This window comes from Olea europaea, unplaced genomic scaffold, assembly GCF_002742605.1.
Source record: "Olea europaea var. sylvestris unplaced genomic scaffold, O_europaea_v1 scaffold2845, whole genome shotgun sequence".
NCBI classification, from domain to species: Eukaryota; Viridiplantae; Streptophyta; class Magnoliopsida; order Lamiales; family Oleaceae; genus Olea; species Olea europaea.
In genome coordinates, this window is record NW_019246966.1 from 48,031 (window position 1) to 63,247 (window position 15,217).

The following is a 15,217-nucleotide window of genomic DNA, read 5'->3' on the forward strand; positions in this document are numbered from 1 at the left end:
ACTGAATTTTACGACAGTTCACATTGCCAACAACCTCCTCATTCCATTTCTTTAAATCTCTTTTCAAATACTTCAACTTCTGATCCAACACAAAACTAGGAGACCCCCTGACATCATAAGATGTCCACCAAGTCTGTACTTGCTCCCTAAAACCTTCAACTTTCAACCACATTTTCTCGAACCTAAAAGGCCTTCGTCCTCCACCCATCCTGTTCCCAGTTAACGTAATGGGAAAATGATCAGAGTACACCCTCCCCAATCTTCTCTGAATGACATCTGAATACTTAATCTCCCACTCTCCGCATATCAAGAATCTGTCCATACGAGAAAAAACAGGTTGGTCCCGATTAGATGACCAGGTAAAATCTCCTCCAATCATAGGCAAATCCACCAACATATTCTCCCTTATAAAGTCTGAAAACTCTTCCATAGCCCCCGTGAGTCTCCCACCGCTTGACCTCTCAATAGGAAATCGAACCACATTAAAGTCACCTCCTATACACGTTGGTAGATTCCACCAAGCCATCATTCCAGCAAGTTCATCCCACAAGCCCCGTCTACCATCATCAGTACTAGGCCCATTAACACCTATGAACATCCACTGAAATCCATCCCCAATGTTTCTGAACGACATCGATATTGAGAACAATCCTACACTCACCTCCTCCATCTCAAGCACTCTGGTGTCCCACATGACTAATATGCCTCCAGAAACCCCTGATGATCCCATAAACTGATACCCTACATGCTGACCACCCCATAAGCTACTGACCACCGCCCTCGAGATGACCTCTATATTGGTTTCTTGTAAGCATACAAGATCCGCTCCCCACCTTAACAGATGTCGAACACCCATCCTTTTCCCAACTTCATTAAGTCCCCTTACATTCCAGCTAATGATTCATGGTATCATTTTAACAGTCCAGCATCCTCCCCAGTACTCCATTCTTGGACTCACCACCCTTGCCATCATAATTAACTGACCATTCGAGCCTCTTAAGTTCACGATCGCCCTTTCTTCTTAATTTACCTTCTTGTTTACTTATCTCCTGTCCTCTATTGGCCTCCAAATCCTCAAACAATTGTAGTAATCTATTTTCGTATCCATCACAAGACACGCCCATTAACTTACTGAAATCCTGAATTTTCTGTAGAACCCAGTTCGAAGGTGGGTGTCCAGCTTCGAATCCAATCCGTTCCCCTGTTTCCTCCACCTGTATAACATCATTTTCTATTTCTCCCTTCTTGGCTCCATCTGCCCACAACACCAGTGCTTTTTCCGTCCCCAAGTCACTTACCTTCATTGACTTAGAGTTTCTTCTATTATATGTGTTCGCAACCCTTGTTGTCAAAGGTGTCGTGTCGTGCTCTATCACCCCTGACAGTACATGCCTCGTCCCTTGGTCACCTAGTAAAAGCCCATCATTGTGTGGGACTGTGCCCATTGCACCCATCGTTACTGTCTCCAAGTTCACCATACTCGGCTCCCCTTCTTTAGACAAAGGTACCACCTCTCGGTGTACATCGGTCCCCGTGTCTACCTCATCCATATCCATCCCCTCTAAGACATCACCTTTGTCATATTTAGAGTGTCCCTCATCCGTTTCAATCCGATCAATAGACTCACAAGTGATTTTGAGTCTTCCCTGCTTTACTTGATTATGTGCCGATTCCTTCTTATTCAAACCCGATGCTTGTTTTCCAACAGCTGGATACTCATCCATACCCACCCCACACTTGTGGCAACATAACAACTTCTTGGGGCACATTTCATACCCACTTCCCACTAGCCTAATCAATTCCTCCAACGCTCCTTTCAATTCCTGGACACGGGCCATAATTTCAGCCCTATTCAAACAACAATCCTGACCTTCGTTTGCACTGACATTGACAATCATCTCCTTGTGCTGTTGCGTCCGCTGGTCAGCATGCTTCGAGGCATGTAAGTTTGGTGTTACGTCTGCATAAGTCAATCTTTGTCGATTACATTCATTCACCGGTCAACGTTTGGCCTTATCCCCAGCAACAAAAGAATCAACAACAGTTTGAAACACCCGCAAGATTGATGCCCATCCTTCTCCATTCGCACCTTCTGGCACCATCACAACTCCCTTCCGATGCCTATCCTCATACTGCGCTATCATCAAGTACCTACCACGGCGGTTCGCACAACGCTGTGCCAAGAAGGCTCTTGATGACCCATTGAACCTAGAAACGAAATCCTCATGCTTACTAGTCACCCTCAACTTGTCCACCATATTCACCATCCAAAGTGCACCGAACCTTCCCATGCTAATTACATTCGATATCTTCGAGCCCAATTCGGTCATTCTAGCAGCACCAAGATTGGTAACAGAAATTGCAAACTCCTTCGCCTCAACTCGAAAACGGTGATTGAAAGCCACATCAAATTCATCCACTAACTTCCCTGATTGTGTGTGAACAGCATATTAGAAGGCAAAATAGGCATCGTTACTAGACTGGGGATATTCTGCCACGCGCTGTTCCGGCAGCGCGTGGGTCCCTCAATGCCGCCACCCTCGTCGGAATCGCCTGCGCAGCCCGCCGGTCAAGCGCATTTGCCAAGCAGGTGGCCGGATTTTGATGAATCTGGATCGGGATACCCTGTTTTCCCGCCTCTACACCGATATCGGCGTCGTTGTGTCCAGCTAGGGCGGCGTACTAGGGTTTCCACCTAGGGCCGCCGCCTGATTGTGTGGCTTATTAAGTGGCATGAGGCCGGTGAATGGGGATTGGCCGGTCGACGTGATGTTACCGTCGCCAGCGACTATAGCAATTGATGGTGATGGGGTGTTCGGTGGCTGGCTAAGGGTGTGGTGTTTGGATGTTAGGGAGGAGAGATCCATTTTTTATGACAACATATGTCATATAAAAAAAACACTCAGGGAGAAGCATAATCGTTATACGCTTTTACAATGATCATAACTGTGGAAAAATCTAGAAGATTTGAATCTTGGGTAGATGGTTGATTGCACAGCAATTTCTGGAAGTTACCCATTCGGCAGGAAATCTGTTACATATTTGTTTCTATCTATTTCCTTATTTGGGGTCAATTTGTTTTCTTATTTGTTTCTCAGTTTTCTAATTTTTCGCTACTTTTCTCATTTCTCTCCACTTTGCAATTGTATAAATACCAATGTACTCCAGTGTATGGTGAAAGAGAGATATAATAATTCGATTCATAATTGCTTTTGTGGTATCTGTCCGCTACTCATTAAAAGAAATGTGCATTTTATAAATTTTGATGAGAAAAAATAAATCATGCCTACAAACAATAAGTAAATGATATTAACCCAGCTAACAACGTAAGTTTTTAGATCAAAGTAGTTCAACATGATATAAAAGCCAAGTTTATGGCCCAAATTGCTAGAAAATAAATATTCTCTCATCAGTTTTCCCCCAAAAAAGAGAGAAAATTTGATTTTTAGCCTCTAATTCTAAGAACAAGATGAAGTGTTCTCCTAGGAAAGGATCCACCATAGAAGTATTTGAAGAGGTTTGCACCAAAGATTGTCACCAAAGTGTGAATATGAGTAATTTGAAAAACATATTCCCAAGCACACACTATAATTAGGAAACTTGCCGGACGTTTCACAATCCACATTCAAATGCTCTTGAATTTTACAGATCACATGATAATATTATTTTGTCTTTCTTCTAATTCCTTTTCACCTTCAGACTTCTTGTACTAAGAGTTACGCAGTCATCATATCTGAACACCTGCTTTCATCAATTTTTTTCTCATTGCACCGCCAAGAATTTGAACAACCATACTTTGAATCTGAGCTTGTGTAGAAACAGCATCTACAAAGTTATGCCATCACTCTTTGAAGGTGAGCACAAGCTTCCATGGCAAAAAAGAGATAATTTTCCTATACTTATTTGTTTGGACTCAAGAGGATCCCACCATGTTTTCTCATTTCCTAATCAGGAATAGTTTGTCAATTCCATAAATTATTATTCTTTGACATACGTAAACGGACACTTATATGAGTTAAGGTTTTCTCTATCAAACATCAAATTTGGTAAACCCTAAAACAAGATGGTTCGCAGAGTCAAAACACAAACGGCCAGCCTGATGCGCAAGGCTTATCCTGATTGTCCAATACTTCTCCTTTATAGCATGCCATACTAAATTTAACATGTTATACAATACACACTTTGCTTTGGCATTGAGTTCAAGATCTCGTATTCATTTTGTCCTTGTTCTTCAGCTCCATTTACAGTCTGTTACACGTACCACACCCCACCCATGAGAGAGCTGATCTTTTGACAATGTTTCTGTAGGTTATTTATCCACTCAGCAGGGGGTGTGTATAAGTGGAAAAGGTGCAATGTGATAGGTACCTGATGTGTAATGTATTTTTGTGCATATATCGAATGAAAAACAGATGGAAATTTAAAGGAATTACAATAGATTGTGAGCATTCAAGAGTCTGACTCTCTCCCCTTTGATACCCTAATTTCTGCCTAAAAACAAATGAAACGCTACCCCCTATTTATACGTAAAAACCTATTCAACTTATTGTATTTAATCCCCATAATACCCCTACATAAATGACAGTTGAATTAACTACTAATCTGGGGTTCTATCACAATGTTCATGATTTGATCCTTCTTAATAGCCACCACTTCATGGTGAATGAGATTTTATCAAATTAATTTAAGAGGAGATTTGAGAATTACACAGATAAATACTAAACCAGGTATACATAATGCACACAAAATATTAACCGCAATAAACTAGTAAAATTATTAGGCATCAAACTAAGAAACCCAATCACCAACATTTCACCTGGCTCATATACTTGCTGAATGATAATCCCAATTATTCCACTCCCTGCTAAAAATCCTTAGATTTCAATTGGAGAAAGTAATTCGTAAACCACCAAATCAATTCTCTGCACACTGACTCAACTGTATTCTTGCCCTAGTCTGCTGCGTCAATTCTTTCCCTTATCCATTCAGTTTAAATGTCACACTATTTAAAGATAGCGAACACGGATGATAGCATAAAGGCCAAGTTGAAAGAAACAGAGCAGTTAGCAAAGACACACCTAGAAGTTAGCATCTCTTCTAAGATAAGCAAGTGCTAGTTCTAAAGATTCCCAGGAGAAACAGGGATGTTTCCAACTTCACCCATAATACAGGGAATATCACCATATTGTAAACAAAAACATTTGTACATACTTAATTGACTTCAGTAAACATGGCATGTCTATCTTGAGTTTCAACTAGAGATGTATTATGGTTATGTTATCCCCGCCAAGACCCCAGCCTCATCTCCAAGCTTAGGAGCATCAGGTCAGTGGTGTATCAACAGTCAAAGCAGCACTATTTTCAGATCTATGATTCATTATAGTTGACTCAGCTATAATAAGAACCTCTACTATAACAAGTCAAAACAGAAGAGAACCTGGCATGATCCTTTAATGCTTTGTTAACTTGTCGAGCTGCCGTACGCTTGACTTCATCAATTGTCATCTGAGGGAAAACAATAATACTAACATTAAAGTGCAAAGGGAGACGCTCCACTTCTGTGGAGTATAAATCTGTAAATATAAGTTTTTAAAAGCTTTGTGCAACTGATGCACAGTTACCAAACACAAAGAAAATCATCAATTACATTCTCAAGTTCAAAGGAAGATAATCATGCTAAATCTAAACTTCGTAACAGCTGCAGTTGAAATCTGCATTTGTAATTGATTATCATTTCATCTGTAGTAGAACTTTATAAAAATTCCCTCTCTCACATGTTAATATTGAGGTATGCTACCAAAGAGAACTTCTTCAAGTGTTCACCAAATAAAACCCCTGATGTAATACAGAATTGAAGGAACTCAGAGGCATGTACAATGAACCGCCGCCGGGTGGGGAGGGGGGTGGGGGGGTGCCTAGAACACAAGGGTCCAGCAACTATTGGTTTTTGAAGGAGAATTATGTGCAGGTTACCTTACCCCTGTGGGAAGCAAAGTCATTCCCACAACTAGAGTAGGACAAGAGGATTGTAATCCATCAAACAATAAAGGGTGTCCTTGGAATTAAAATGTTTACAATTGTCATATATGCAGCCTTAACCTGCAATGGACATGCTACGTGAAAATTTTACACCCACAAGTTATTGGAAGTATTGAGCAAAAGTATTCGGTTACAAGTGTTTCTTGATGTCTTGGTCCATCTACATTGGGAGGTAAGGATTTTCAAGAGGTAGTCTTGAGAACCTAATCCGAGGGAGATTTTTCATCTCAGATTTTTTAGATTGAGAGGCAAGTTATCAACACCAAGCAAGGCTCCTTGAGTGTCTCATAATTATACAACACCAATAAATGCTTATCTACAAAATTAGAACTGTCTGACAATGTAGTTATGGCTCCATATAAAGATGCTTAAGGGTATGGTGGAGAGAGAAAGGGTGATCCAATTCCTTATGGACCAAAGTTTACCGTGTGAACAAGCTCATGGACACTAATCAGGTGTTCAGAAAAGTTTCATTTGCACACATACATGATGCCTTCACACACATCCGGATAGAGGAAAGCCGCAAAGAACTGATGGGGAAACTCCATGGATCTTAATGTAGAACTTAGCATTAAACAACTCTAAACTAGGCTACTATTCAGGAACAAGAAAGCTACGGATCAGGGTAACCTTTGGTTTGAGAGGTATCAAAAACAGTTACAATAGGAGATATTATGTATTCTTTATTTAGCTGAAGTGATATGGTATTAAGATAATATATTTTCCATCCGAGATAGGATTGCACTTTCATATATAATCTCCACAAAATATGGCATTATCACCAGACTACATGTTATTACACACCACAACGGAACGGCATAACACAGCATAAAAACCGACATGTCTTAGAGGTCCTGAGGACCTTTTTTTAAGTGAAAACATCATCTCAGTCTCAATGTGATTTTAGGCTCCATCATAGCAGGACAGAGCGGGTCCCTACCGTGGTATATGAAATAGAAATGTATACGAAAGAGGGGGCAACATCGATGCCAGAAAATGCAATCTTAAAGCAGTAAATGAGGAGATGCTGCCTCATGTACAAAAGTAATAAGATAAGAAAAAAGCCTAGGGGCCTCTAACCGTTGACAACTCATGTCAGTCAATCTGCACAGCTGCTCCCATTGCTCAATAGCGAGTCAGCTATCTGATTTCCTTCACGAAAGATACGGAAAACCGCAGCATTATTGAGGGAAACTAGATGTCTCGTATGTCCAAGAATAGACTGGACAGACCATATTCCTCCCCCATATGTGAAGCAGTGGATCACAGCAGAAGATTCCGCCTCTGTTCATAAACTCGAGAGTCCCAAGTCGATGCGCAGTAAGAATACCATCAGGAATGGCTCACAACTCAGCCTCAAGAATCTGGCAGCTGCCATAAATCAATGCCTCCTCATATCTAGTGTCATGACATTAGTCTATCACGTGTGCCTTAGTTAAGTATTTGGATGCAATTGTTATGTCCATGAAAGCTTGATCCTCATTCTCTTAATAGTTTCTTTCATGGATATTATAACTCCTAAAAGGCTATAAATGTTCTGATCCTCATACTGATTAATTCTATGTGCTTGTTCCAGTTAGAATACGAGTTTATGTAAATATTTTCTTCTGACTTATATCCCATTCACTAGTACGTGGTTAAGTACAAAGGCAAGTTACGATGGGACAGTGTCCATCTCTAAGGCTTCATCTTTGGCAATTCTGAAGAACATACTGGCCCTACATTCACTGCAACGAAGCTACATAGAGTTGAAACTACATGGTTATTCAAAGTGATTCAAAAATAAGCAAGCTCAGAAGAAGAAAACTGCTCAGGTTGCTACCACTGTTTCCTCTCCGTCTTTTAATGTTACAAGATAATTTAACCAAGATGACAATTGGAAGTGCTAGAAAGGGGAGGTTTATAGTACTTGGAGTTGCAATCAAAGTCAAGCAACGATTTCCAAATAGGACGACATTCTATACATCGACATCCAAATTGGACATGTCATATCGATTCACCAATTTGAGAAAGAGAAGTTAGAATAGGAGATTATGAAAATATTTCCTTTTAGCTTATATCATAGGTTAATTAGGAATTAATATTTTTCTTTAGTAATAGGATCATGTATTCTTTCATTTTTATTTTCCTTCTATTGATAGGATTGTACTCCAATATATAGGTTTGATTTAGTATGTAATATATCATTCAACTAAATATAAAATTGTTATAATTAGCATGATCTTAGGAACTAATTATATCGGTGTAATTAGAATTATTTTAGGATCTAATTGCATTATTGTAGTATAATTAACTTAATTGTAAGAGTAAAGATAATTATGAGAGGATTTTAGGAACTAAATTATACAAATTAATTTTCTTTTTAACCTATATAAAGTGTAACCTTGTAATGTTTCATTTCACAGAATTATGTTTTTCCACGTGATATCAGAGCGGCTTTTACCTTGCTTCCACTAGTCCAAATTATTTTTTGACATGTTCCTTTCGATTAGCATTTTTTAAGAAGATTTAGACCATTTGTAAGTGGATTCAAATCTAAATCATGACACCTTATTCCTTTCTCTGCCAATTCATGTTTTTTAGAACTCATCCAATTTCTTTTTACCTTCAAGTTTTTGAGGGTTGGTTTTCTTCATTTCTTTGCCATTTGCGGCAAGTAGAATTTCTAGGAGTTTTGGTTGTGACAATTCAGTCAAGTACTTCGTTCGCAACTTAAAGTGCAACTTCTGTTCCTTGGATCATTGACTCAAAAAGCCACAGACCACATGAGTAGCCATTCTAATTTGTATGTCTCCTACACTACATGCTCAGGAAGACAAAAGGTGAAAGTGGTGGATAGTTTGATATCATAAAAAAAGGCGTATTCTATCTCAAAAACTCTTATTTCTCGACTCAGGTTTACATGTTCTGAGTCTCTCTTGTAACCTCATTTCAAATAGAAATATTAGCAAAGATCTTAATATGCTGCTAATTTTTTCATAAGTCACTATGAATTCCATGACATGCATACTGGAAAGGTCATCCGTAGTGGTAAGGAGATTGATGGACTTTATCATTTCGTAAGAGAACCGACTAGTTTAGCTGATCTATCTCATATACACAAGTACACAAATCTCAACTTTCAATCAAGAAATAGAGTTTATCATAAAAGATTAGGTCGCCCAAATTTCTCATACTTGAAAAGGTTATTCCCCACATTGTTTAACAACAAAAGTATCCTTGAATTTCAATTTAAGGCATGAACTACCCAAACATGATCGTGCACATTTCCATGCACAAAACTATAAGAAATCTCAACACTTCTCTCTCATTCATAGTGATATGTTGGGACCTTTTCAAGTCTATAATATTTTTTTGGGCTACATGGTTTATCTCATTTATTGATTATCATACTTGGGTATTTTCAGTCTTCGAAGAAAAATATGAGGCAACGAAATAATTTCAAAATTTTCATAAGATGATTGAGACCCAATTTAATATATATATGACTTTGTATCGATAATAGGAGAATATTATTTATCAATACGTCATTCATATCTAGCATAAAAATGTGGTTGTACACCAGTTCTAGTATGGATATACCTCAACAAAATGGGATACATGGGTGAAATAATAGACATCTCCTAGAGGTAACTATAACTATAATGTTTACCATATGTGTGCCAAAACATTTTTTAGGTAAAGCAGTTTTTACAACTACTTACCTTATCAATAGAATGTCGTCAAGGACCTTAGATCCAAAACTCCACTTGATACCCTCCAAGACAAATATCCATCAAAGTTCCCTCCCATATAAAATCTTTGATTTTAGATTGCGTTATATTTGTCTATACACATGATCATAATAGAGGGAAATGAGATCTGAAGGCTTTCAGATGCATTTTTAAGGATATTCTTCTACTCAAAATGAAGTGCTATCATCCTTAAACAAGGAATTTTTTCTAATCCATGGATAACATTCTTCGAGAACGCTCCTTTTTTACCAAATTTTCTTATAAGAAGAAAGTAAAGTTTTAGCTCAACCTAGCCAGATGTTGTCTTTCCTTCTATTTCTCAAACCCAACCTTCAGTAGCACCTAACATTGATATGCACCCTAATACTTAACAGACCCTTGCACCGGTAGCCATGAATAGGAGTTATAATATCTCTAGCAGTCAATCTAGGTAGGCATTTAAGGCAATTTAATGTCAAGAATGCTTTTTCCATGCACTCCCAAGGTTCACAACTTCATAAGGTAAAGTATGTAAACTACAGAAGGTCGTGTATGGATTGAAACAGCCACCAAGAGCTTTGCTTGGTAGGCTAAACTGCTCGGCGAAGCATGATTTTACATCACGCTCTGATCTTTATTTTTATTTTTATTTTTATTTTTATTTTTTGATAGGTACATATCACGCTCTGATCTATAAAAAACATGGTGATGTATAGCTTATTATGTATGCCAATAACAGGTATTAACTCTAGCAAAATAGAGAAACTTCAAACTATCTAGCCAAGGAATTTTAAAAAAAGGATTTGGGAACTCTAAAATGCTCTTGAGCGTTGAAGTGTCTCGGTCAAAACAATGGCTTCTTCTCTCCGAATGAAAGTATACACTAGATCTCTTGGCAGAAACTGGCAACTCTATGAGCCTATAGGCACTCCAATTGTGGTAATTGGTAAATCATGATCCATCTATCTACCTTAATCCCCTAACAAACAAAGGAAGGGAGAAAAGACTAGCAGGGAAGTTGATCAATCTAACATACACCATCTATGACTTGTCGTATTTAATGTGAGTCAATTCATGCATAATCCAAATAATCGGCACATGAATGCAATTAATCGTATATTAACATGTTTAAAATCCTCGCCAGACAAAGGTATTCCATTCTCCAAACATGGACATCTAAATATTATGGATTATATAGTTTCTAATTTTGTTGGATCGAGATTGGATAGAAAGTTTACATCAAGGTATGTATCATTTGTTCGAGGCAATTTGGTGACTTGGAGTAAGAAACAAAATGCCGTATCAATGTCGAGTGCTGATGCTGAATACCGTGCTCCCCATCATACAACTACCAAATTTACATAGCTGAAAATACTTCTTAGCGAGCTTGGATTTGGTCCAAAGAAACCCATGTTACTTTCTTGTGATAACGCAGCAACTACTGGGAGAATTAATTATCGAGTACAACATGATCGAACCAAACCAAGCACACTGAACTTGACAAGAACTACATAAAAAAAATAAAAAATAAAAATGAACATCTAGCACACCAATCTGTCCAATTGTTAAAGCAATTTTTCCACCTGCTGTTTCAGACCATGAATATTGATTGTTTTTCATTGAGAAAAATTGCACGCTATCTAAATATCATGTCCCCTATGAAAGATTCATCTCATTTGTCTGCATTTACCTCAATTCCCCCATCCCCCAACCAAAATTTCCAAATCATAAAATGATCAAGCGTGTCAACAGATCGGAAAAATTAAAATTCTAATGGATATCATAAGTGAAAAAGAAATGAAAAATTTTCCAAAACAATGGAGAAATCCATAGTTAGACTTGTTAGAAAGGATTAGATACAGACCTGCACTGCAGAAGCAGTTTCCAGAGCTATAGTCTGACTTACAGCAACGTTGCTTTGAAAAAAGTTAATAATTTGATCAATGGAATCCTTCAAGTACTGGGCCAACACATCTAATCAGTGAGAAGCCAGAAAATAAATAACAGATTTTTTATGAATAATAAATTATGTCTTACAGTCACATAACAGGGTGAAGCTTTGGCAACAAAGCTCCAATCTACATCAGCATCAAAAGGCTTATAGCAGAAGACACCAAATAATGAATCGTAAGAACTTTCACTCTGAAAAGAAGATGAAACAATTCGTAAAATGGAGCCACTGACTGCTGGAAAACAGAGAAGAAAAAGGGGATTCAAATCACAAATCCGATAGAAAAGATGCTACCTCAGCAAGAAGACCATTCGGAGATAACAGTCTGTATGATCCCAATTTTATATCAAAAATTTTAGCCTCTTTATAAAGCTTTATGTAGCAATCAAGATTATCACAGGATAGATCAGCAAGGCACTCCTTAGAATCAATAAGCTTTGAAGCATTGTGTTTCATGTGAACCTCCAATGCAATATGGAGCACATCACCCTTGTCATGGATCAACAATTGTTCATCCTCACCTACCTTGTATCCAATTATATTATTTAATCTCTCCCAATCTTCTTCAGTCAAAGTTCCTGGTACATTCTCATCTTTGACAGGTTGGTTGGTCCTAAGATAGTATGTTGTTATAATCCAAAAATGGTAAGCTCGTAAGATTGTTAGGAGTGTAAAAGGAATCACTATCAAGAAAAAATTACCATCCAAATGACCACCATGATTTCTTTGCTTGTTGCTTGTTTTGGTAGAGATCTGACCCCATCGATTGCTCCACAAACTTGTGGGCCAGCATCCTGTTCAAAGAATGGATATAGCAATTACCTCTAACTCGCAGATGCCAAAATCTAAAAGAAAAATCGGTTAACAGTAATATCTTACTAGCAATTTAGTTAATGCACGAGGTGCCAAATAGATATCATGCATACCAAATTATGTTAATTTAATTAAACAGAAACATAACATTCTGTAGCATTGGGCAATCTATAGAATATGTTATACTTGGGGAAAAAATAAATAAAAATTAAGCCAAAAGAATAATAAGAGAAAAAGCTCAAAAGTATGTGATTCACTTCTTAAGTGGGTAAATAGAAACTCTTGAAGCCATTAGAAGACAAATGAGAAACAAGCAGAAACAGCAACCTCGGTTATGTGGATGCTTGGACTAAGTGGAAACAAAAGAAACTCTACTTTTGCAGACAGACTCCCAAAGGATATCCCTAAATCAGAAAGATACACAGCAGGTACATAATACGTTAACAACCATTCCCCTGCCCACCCTCACCCAAAAAGTGAGAACACAACAGTGGTTTCTTGGAACTCACATGAACAGCATATAGCATAGATTCATCGCAAAGTAACAAATCAAAGCATATACCTCCACTGAAGAATGACTTCAATATCAAGCTCACGATCTAGTTCCTCAATCTCTTTGTTATCATCAACTATTATCCGATCAGGATCCGATTTAAGCAGACTAGCATACAAAGATATATATTTCTTGCGTAATCTTGCATATCGCAGGACATGCTCCCATGATAATTTACCACTGGCAGAAAAGACAAAAATTAGAAAACAGTAACGAGAAAAACCAAATTTGTGCAAATCATTTAACTTTTCCTCTTAGCAACTCCTACAGCTTTCAACAGAGAGATCAAGCAAGAGAGAGAGGGAATTGACCAGACAATACTCGAACACTTGACATTATCATCACACAAACTGTGAATATTACTTCAGACCTGAATAAAAGTATTCAGAGCAGAAAGCAAAAACTAGAGACAATGACCTAGCTCAAGTGGAAGAGCAAAGCCTTACCAGGTCATTGACCTAGGTTCGAGTCTCACGTGCGAGTAAAGGTGAAACTAAAGAAGAAAAAATGAATTAAAAACTCAGACGAAACTTCAAACTTAATGTCCAAATAAAATGCAACAAGGAGAGTGCATGTGTATTATACTCATTTTTGTCAAAATTATAGTCTTTTATGATGCTCCACAGAAAAATTTATATTTCTTAATAGCATGTTAAGCTTATGCAAGTTTTTATAAAATAACATGACACTTTGAGAACATGGCAAAATGTTCGATATAATAAATAATTAGATGGGTACCTCGCCGCCTTCATCTGGTCAGAAACTGCTCTGTAGGCATACTTCCACCAAGACCTTGGATCTGTTTTCAATGAAGTAAGTGGACGATAGTGGGCATATTTTAATCTTTGATTGAAGGCCGCAAAATTATCAGCTAATTTTAACAAATCCCGATAACCATTCTGCATATACACACAGAGAATAGAAGTGACTTATTCAAGATCATCTATGTAAGGAGATTAAATGGGAGAAAGACTCTAAGCAGCATGAGGGGGAAATGGTGTGAAGCCAATAGACATCTAGCATTAAACCAACCATTGACAAGCAGAGAGTGACATCATCTAAATTCACAGTCGATTTCTGCATTGGTTGATCGCCACTAGCAGATAAATTTTGACGCTCTTTTGAATACATTGCATTTCCACTCACTGGTTGCAGAACATAAGAATGCTTCTCCAAAGTACCAGCAGCAGGTTTTCCATCTTTTGTGCCAAATTTGAAAATCTGAAGCTTTCGGATTAGATCAAGTCATAGAGTTTACAGCAAGAAAATTGTCCGCATCAAACTAAGCATACCTGAGCCCATTCTGACGGTAGCAAATCTTCCCATGGTTTATCAACATACCATGAACTTATATCAGAGTCGAGATAAACAGCCAACCTTTCAAGTTCCACTGCCTGACATTTTACAAAAAGAATCATGTAAATAACAAAATAAAAGAAAATTATATACAGACCCAAAGCACTGTGAAAATAACAAAAATTATTTCAGGTTATTCAAGTACACATGGATAACAAGTGATACAACAGAGTAAATTACATTAAATGATTCATCTCTTATCCCCAGCTATTTCCAGAAACAAATACGATAACCATTTTGAACAACTGCAGTACAGAAAAGTACTCAAAAATCTATTTGACAAAACCACGAGTTAAAATACACTAAAGATATTTCTCCCTGCTCAAACACGCGATATGATTCAACTGTAAGTGAACTACATTCTATATTCTATTGCTAAAGAGTTAAGATATAAGACAAATGAATAGATCTCCCTTTCTCTAACACTAAATTGTTAGACTATTAGTGAACTAGTTGCTATATTCTGCGGCATACCTCTAGATATTTTTGTTGAAGATATTAACACATATAAATAAACTTCTAGCCGGATTCAACATAGAATCAAAGCAGACAAAGGTCCGAAGTTGAATTCTAACTGCCAATCATTTATGTATATTAAATATGCCACCTTTGATTGGGAGGGGGGCGGAATTGAGTTGCACATGAGGAAATGTTTTGACAGTATAAATGTAAAAAATTCAATTGTCATCTCTCTAAAAGCTTAAGCTTCTACATGAGCCGGATTAACATTCCCATAAAAAATTTAAGCGCAGGTCATTTGCTTTGTCCTCAATCATTGGTATTATTTCGATA

General features: G+C 37.7%; 1 protein-coding gene across 1 annotated transcript in view; it reads right to left on the minus strand.

The window, feature by feature from the left end:
• Window positions 1–14,502, minus strand: part of LOC111384114 — a 57,699-nt gene extending 43,197 nt beyond the window's left edge. Inside the window, exons 1-9 of the mRNA XM_023008353.1 lie at window positions 14,362–14,502; window positions 14,102–14,290; window positions 13,808–13,968; window positions 13,079–13,249; window positions 12,405–12,497; window positions 11,998–12,316; window positions 11,790–11,894; window positions 11,617–11,712; window positions 5,438–5,505 (exon numbers count right to left, since the gene is read on the minus strand). Coding sequence (XP_022864121.1) covers window positions 5,438–5,505; window positions 11,617–11,712; window positions 11,790–11,894; window positions 11,998–12,316; window positions 12,405–12,497; window positions 13,079–13,249; window positions 13,808–13,968; window positions 14,102–14,290; window positions 14,362–14,487 — 1,328 coding nt within the window. The 5' untranslated portion in view covers window positions 14,488–14,502. The remainder of the gene's footprint in view (window positions 1–5,437; window positions 5,506–11,616; window positions 11,713–11,789; window positions 11,895–11,997; window positions 12,317–12,404; window positions 12,498–13,078; window positions 13,250–13,807; window positions 13,969–14,101; window positions 14,291–14,361) is intronic.
• Window positions 14,503–15,217: the final 715 nt, after the last annotated feature.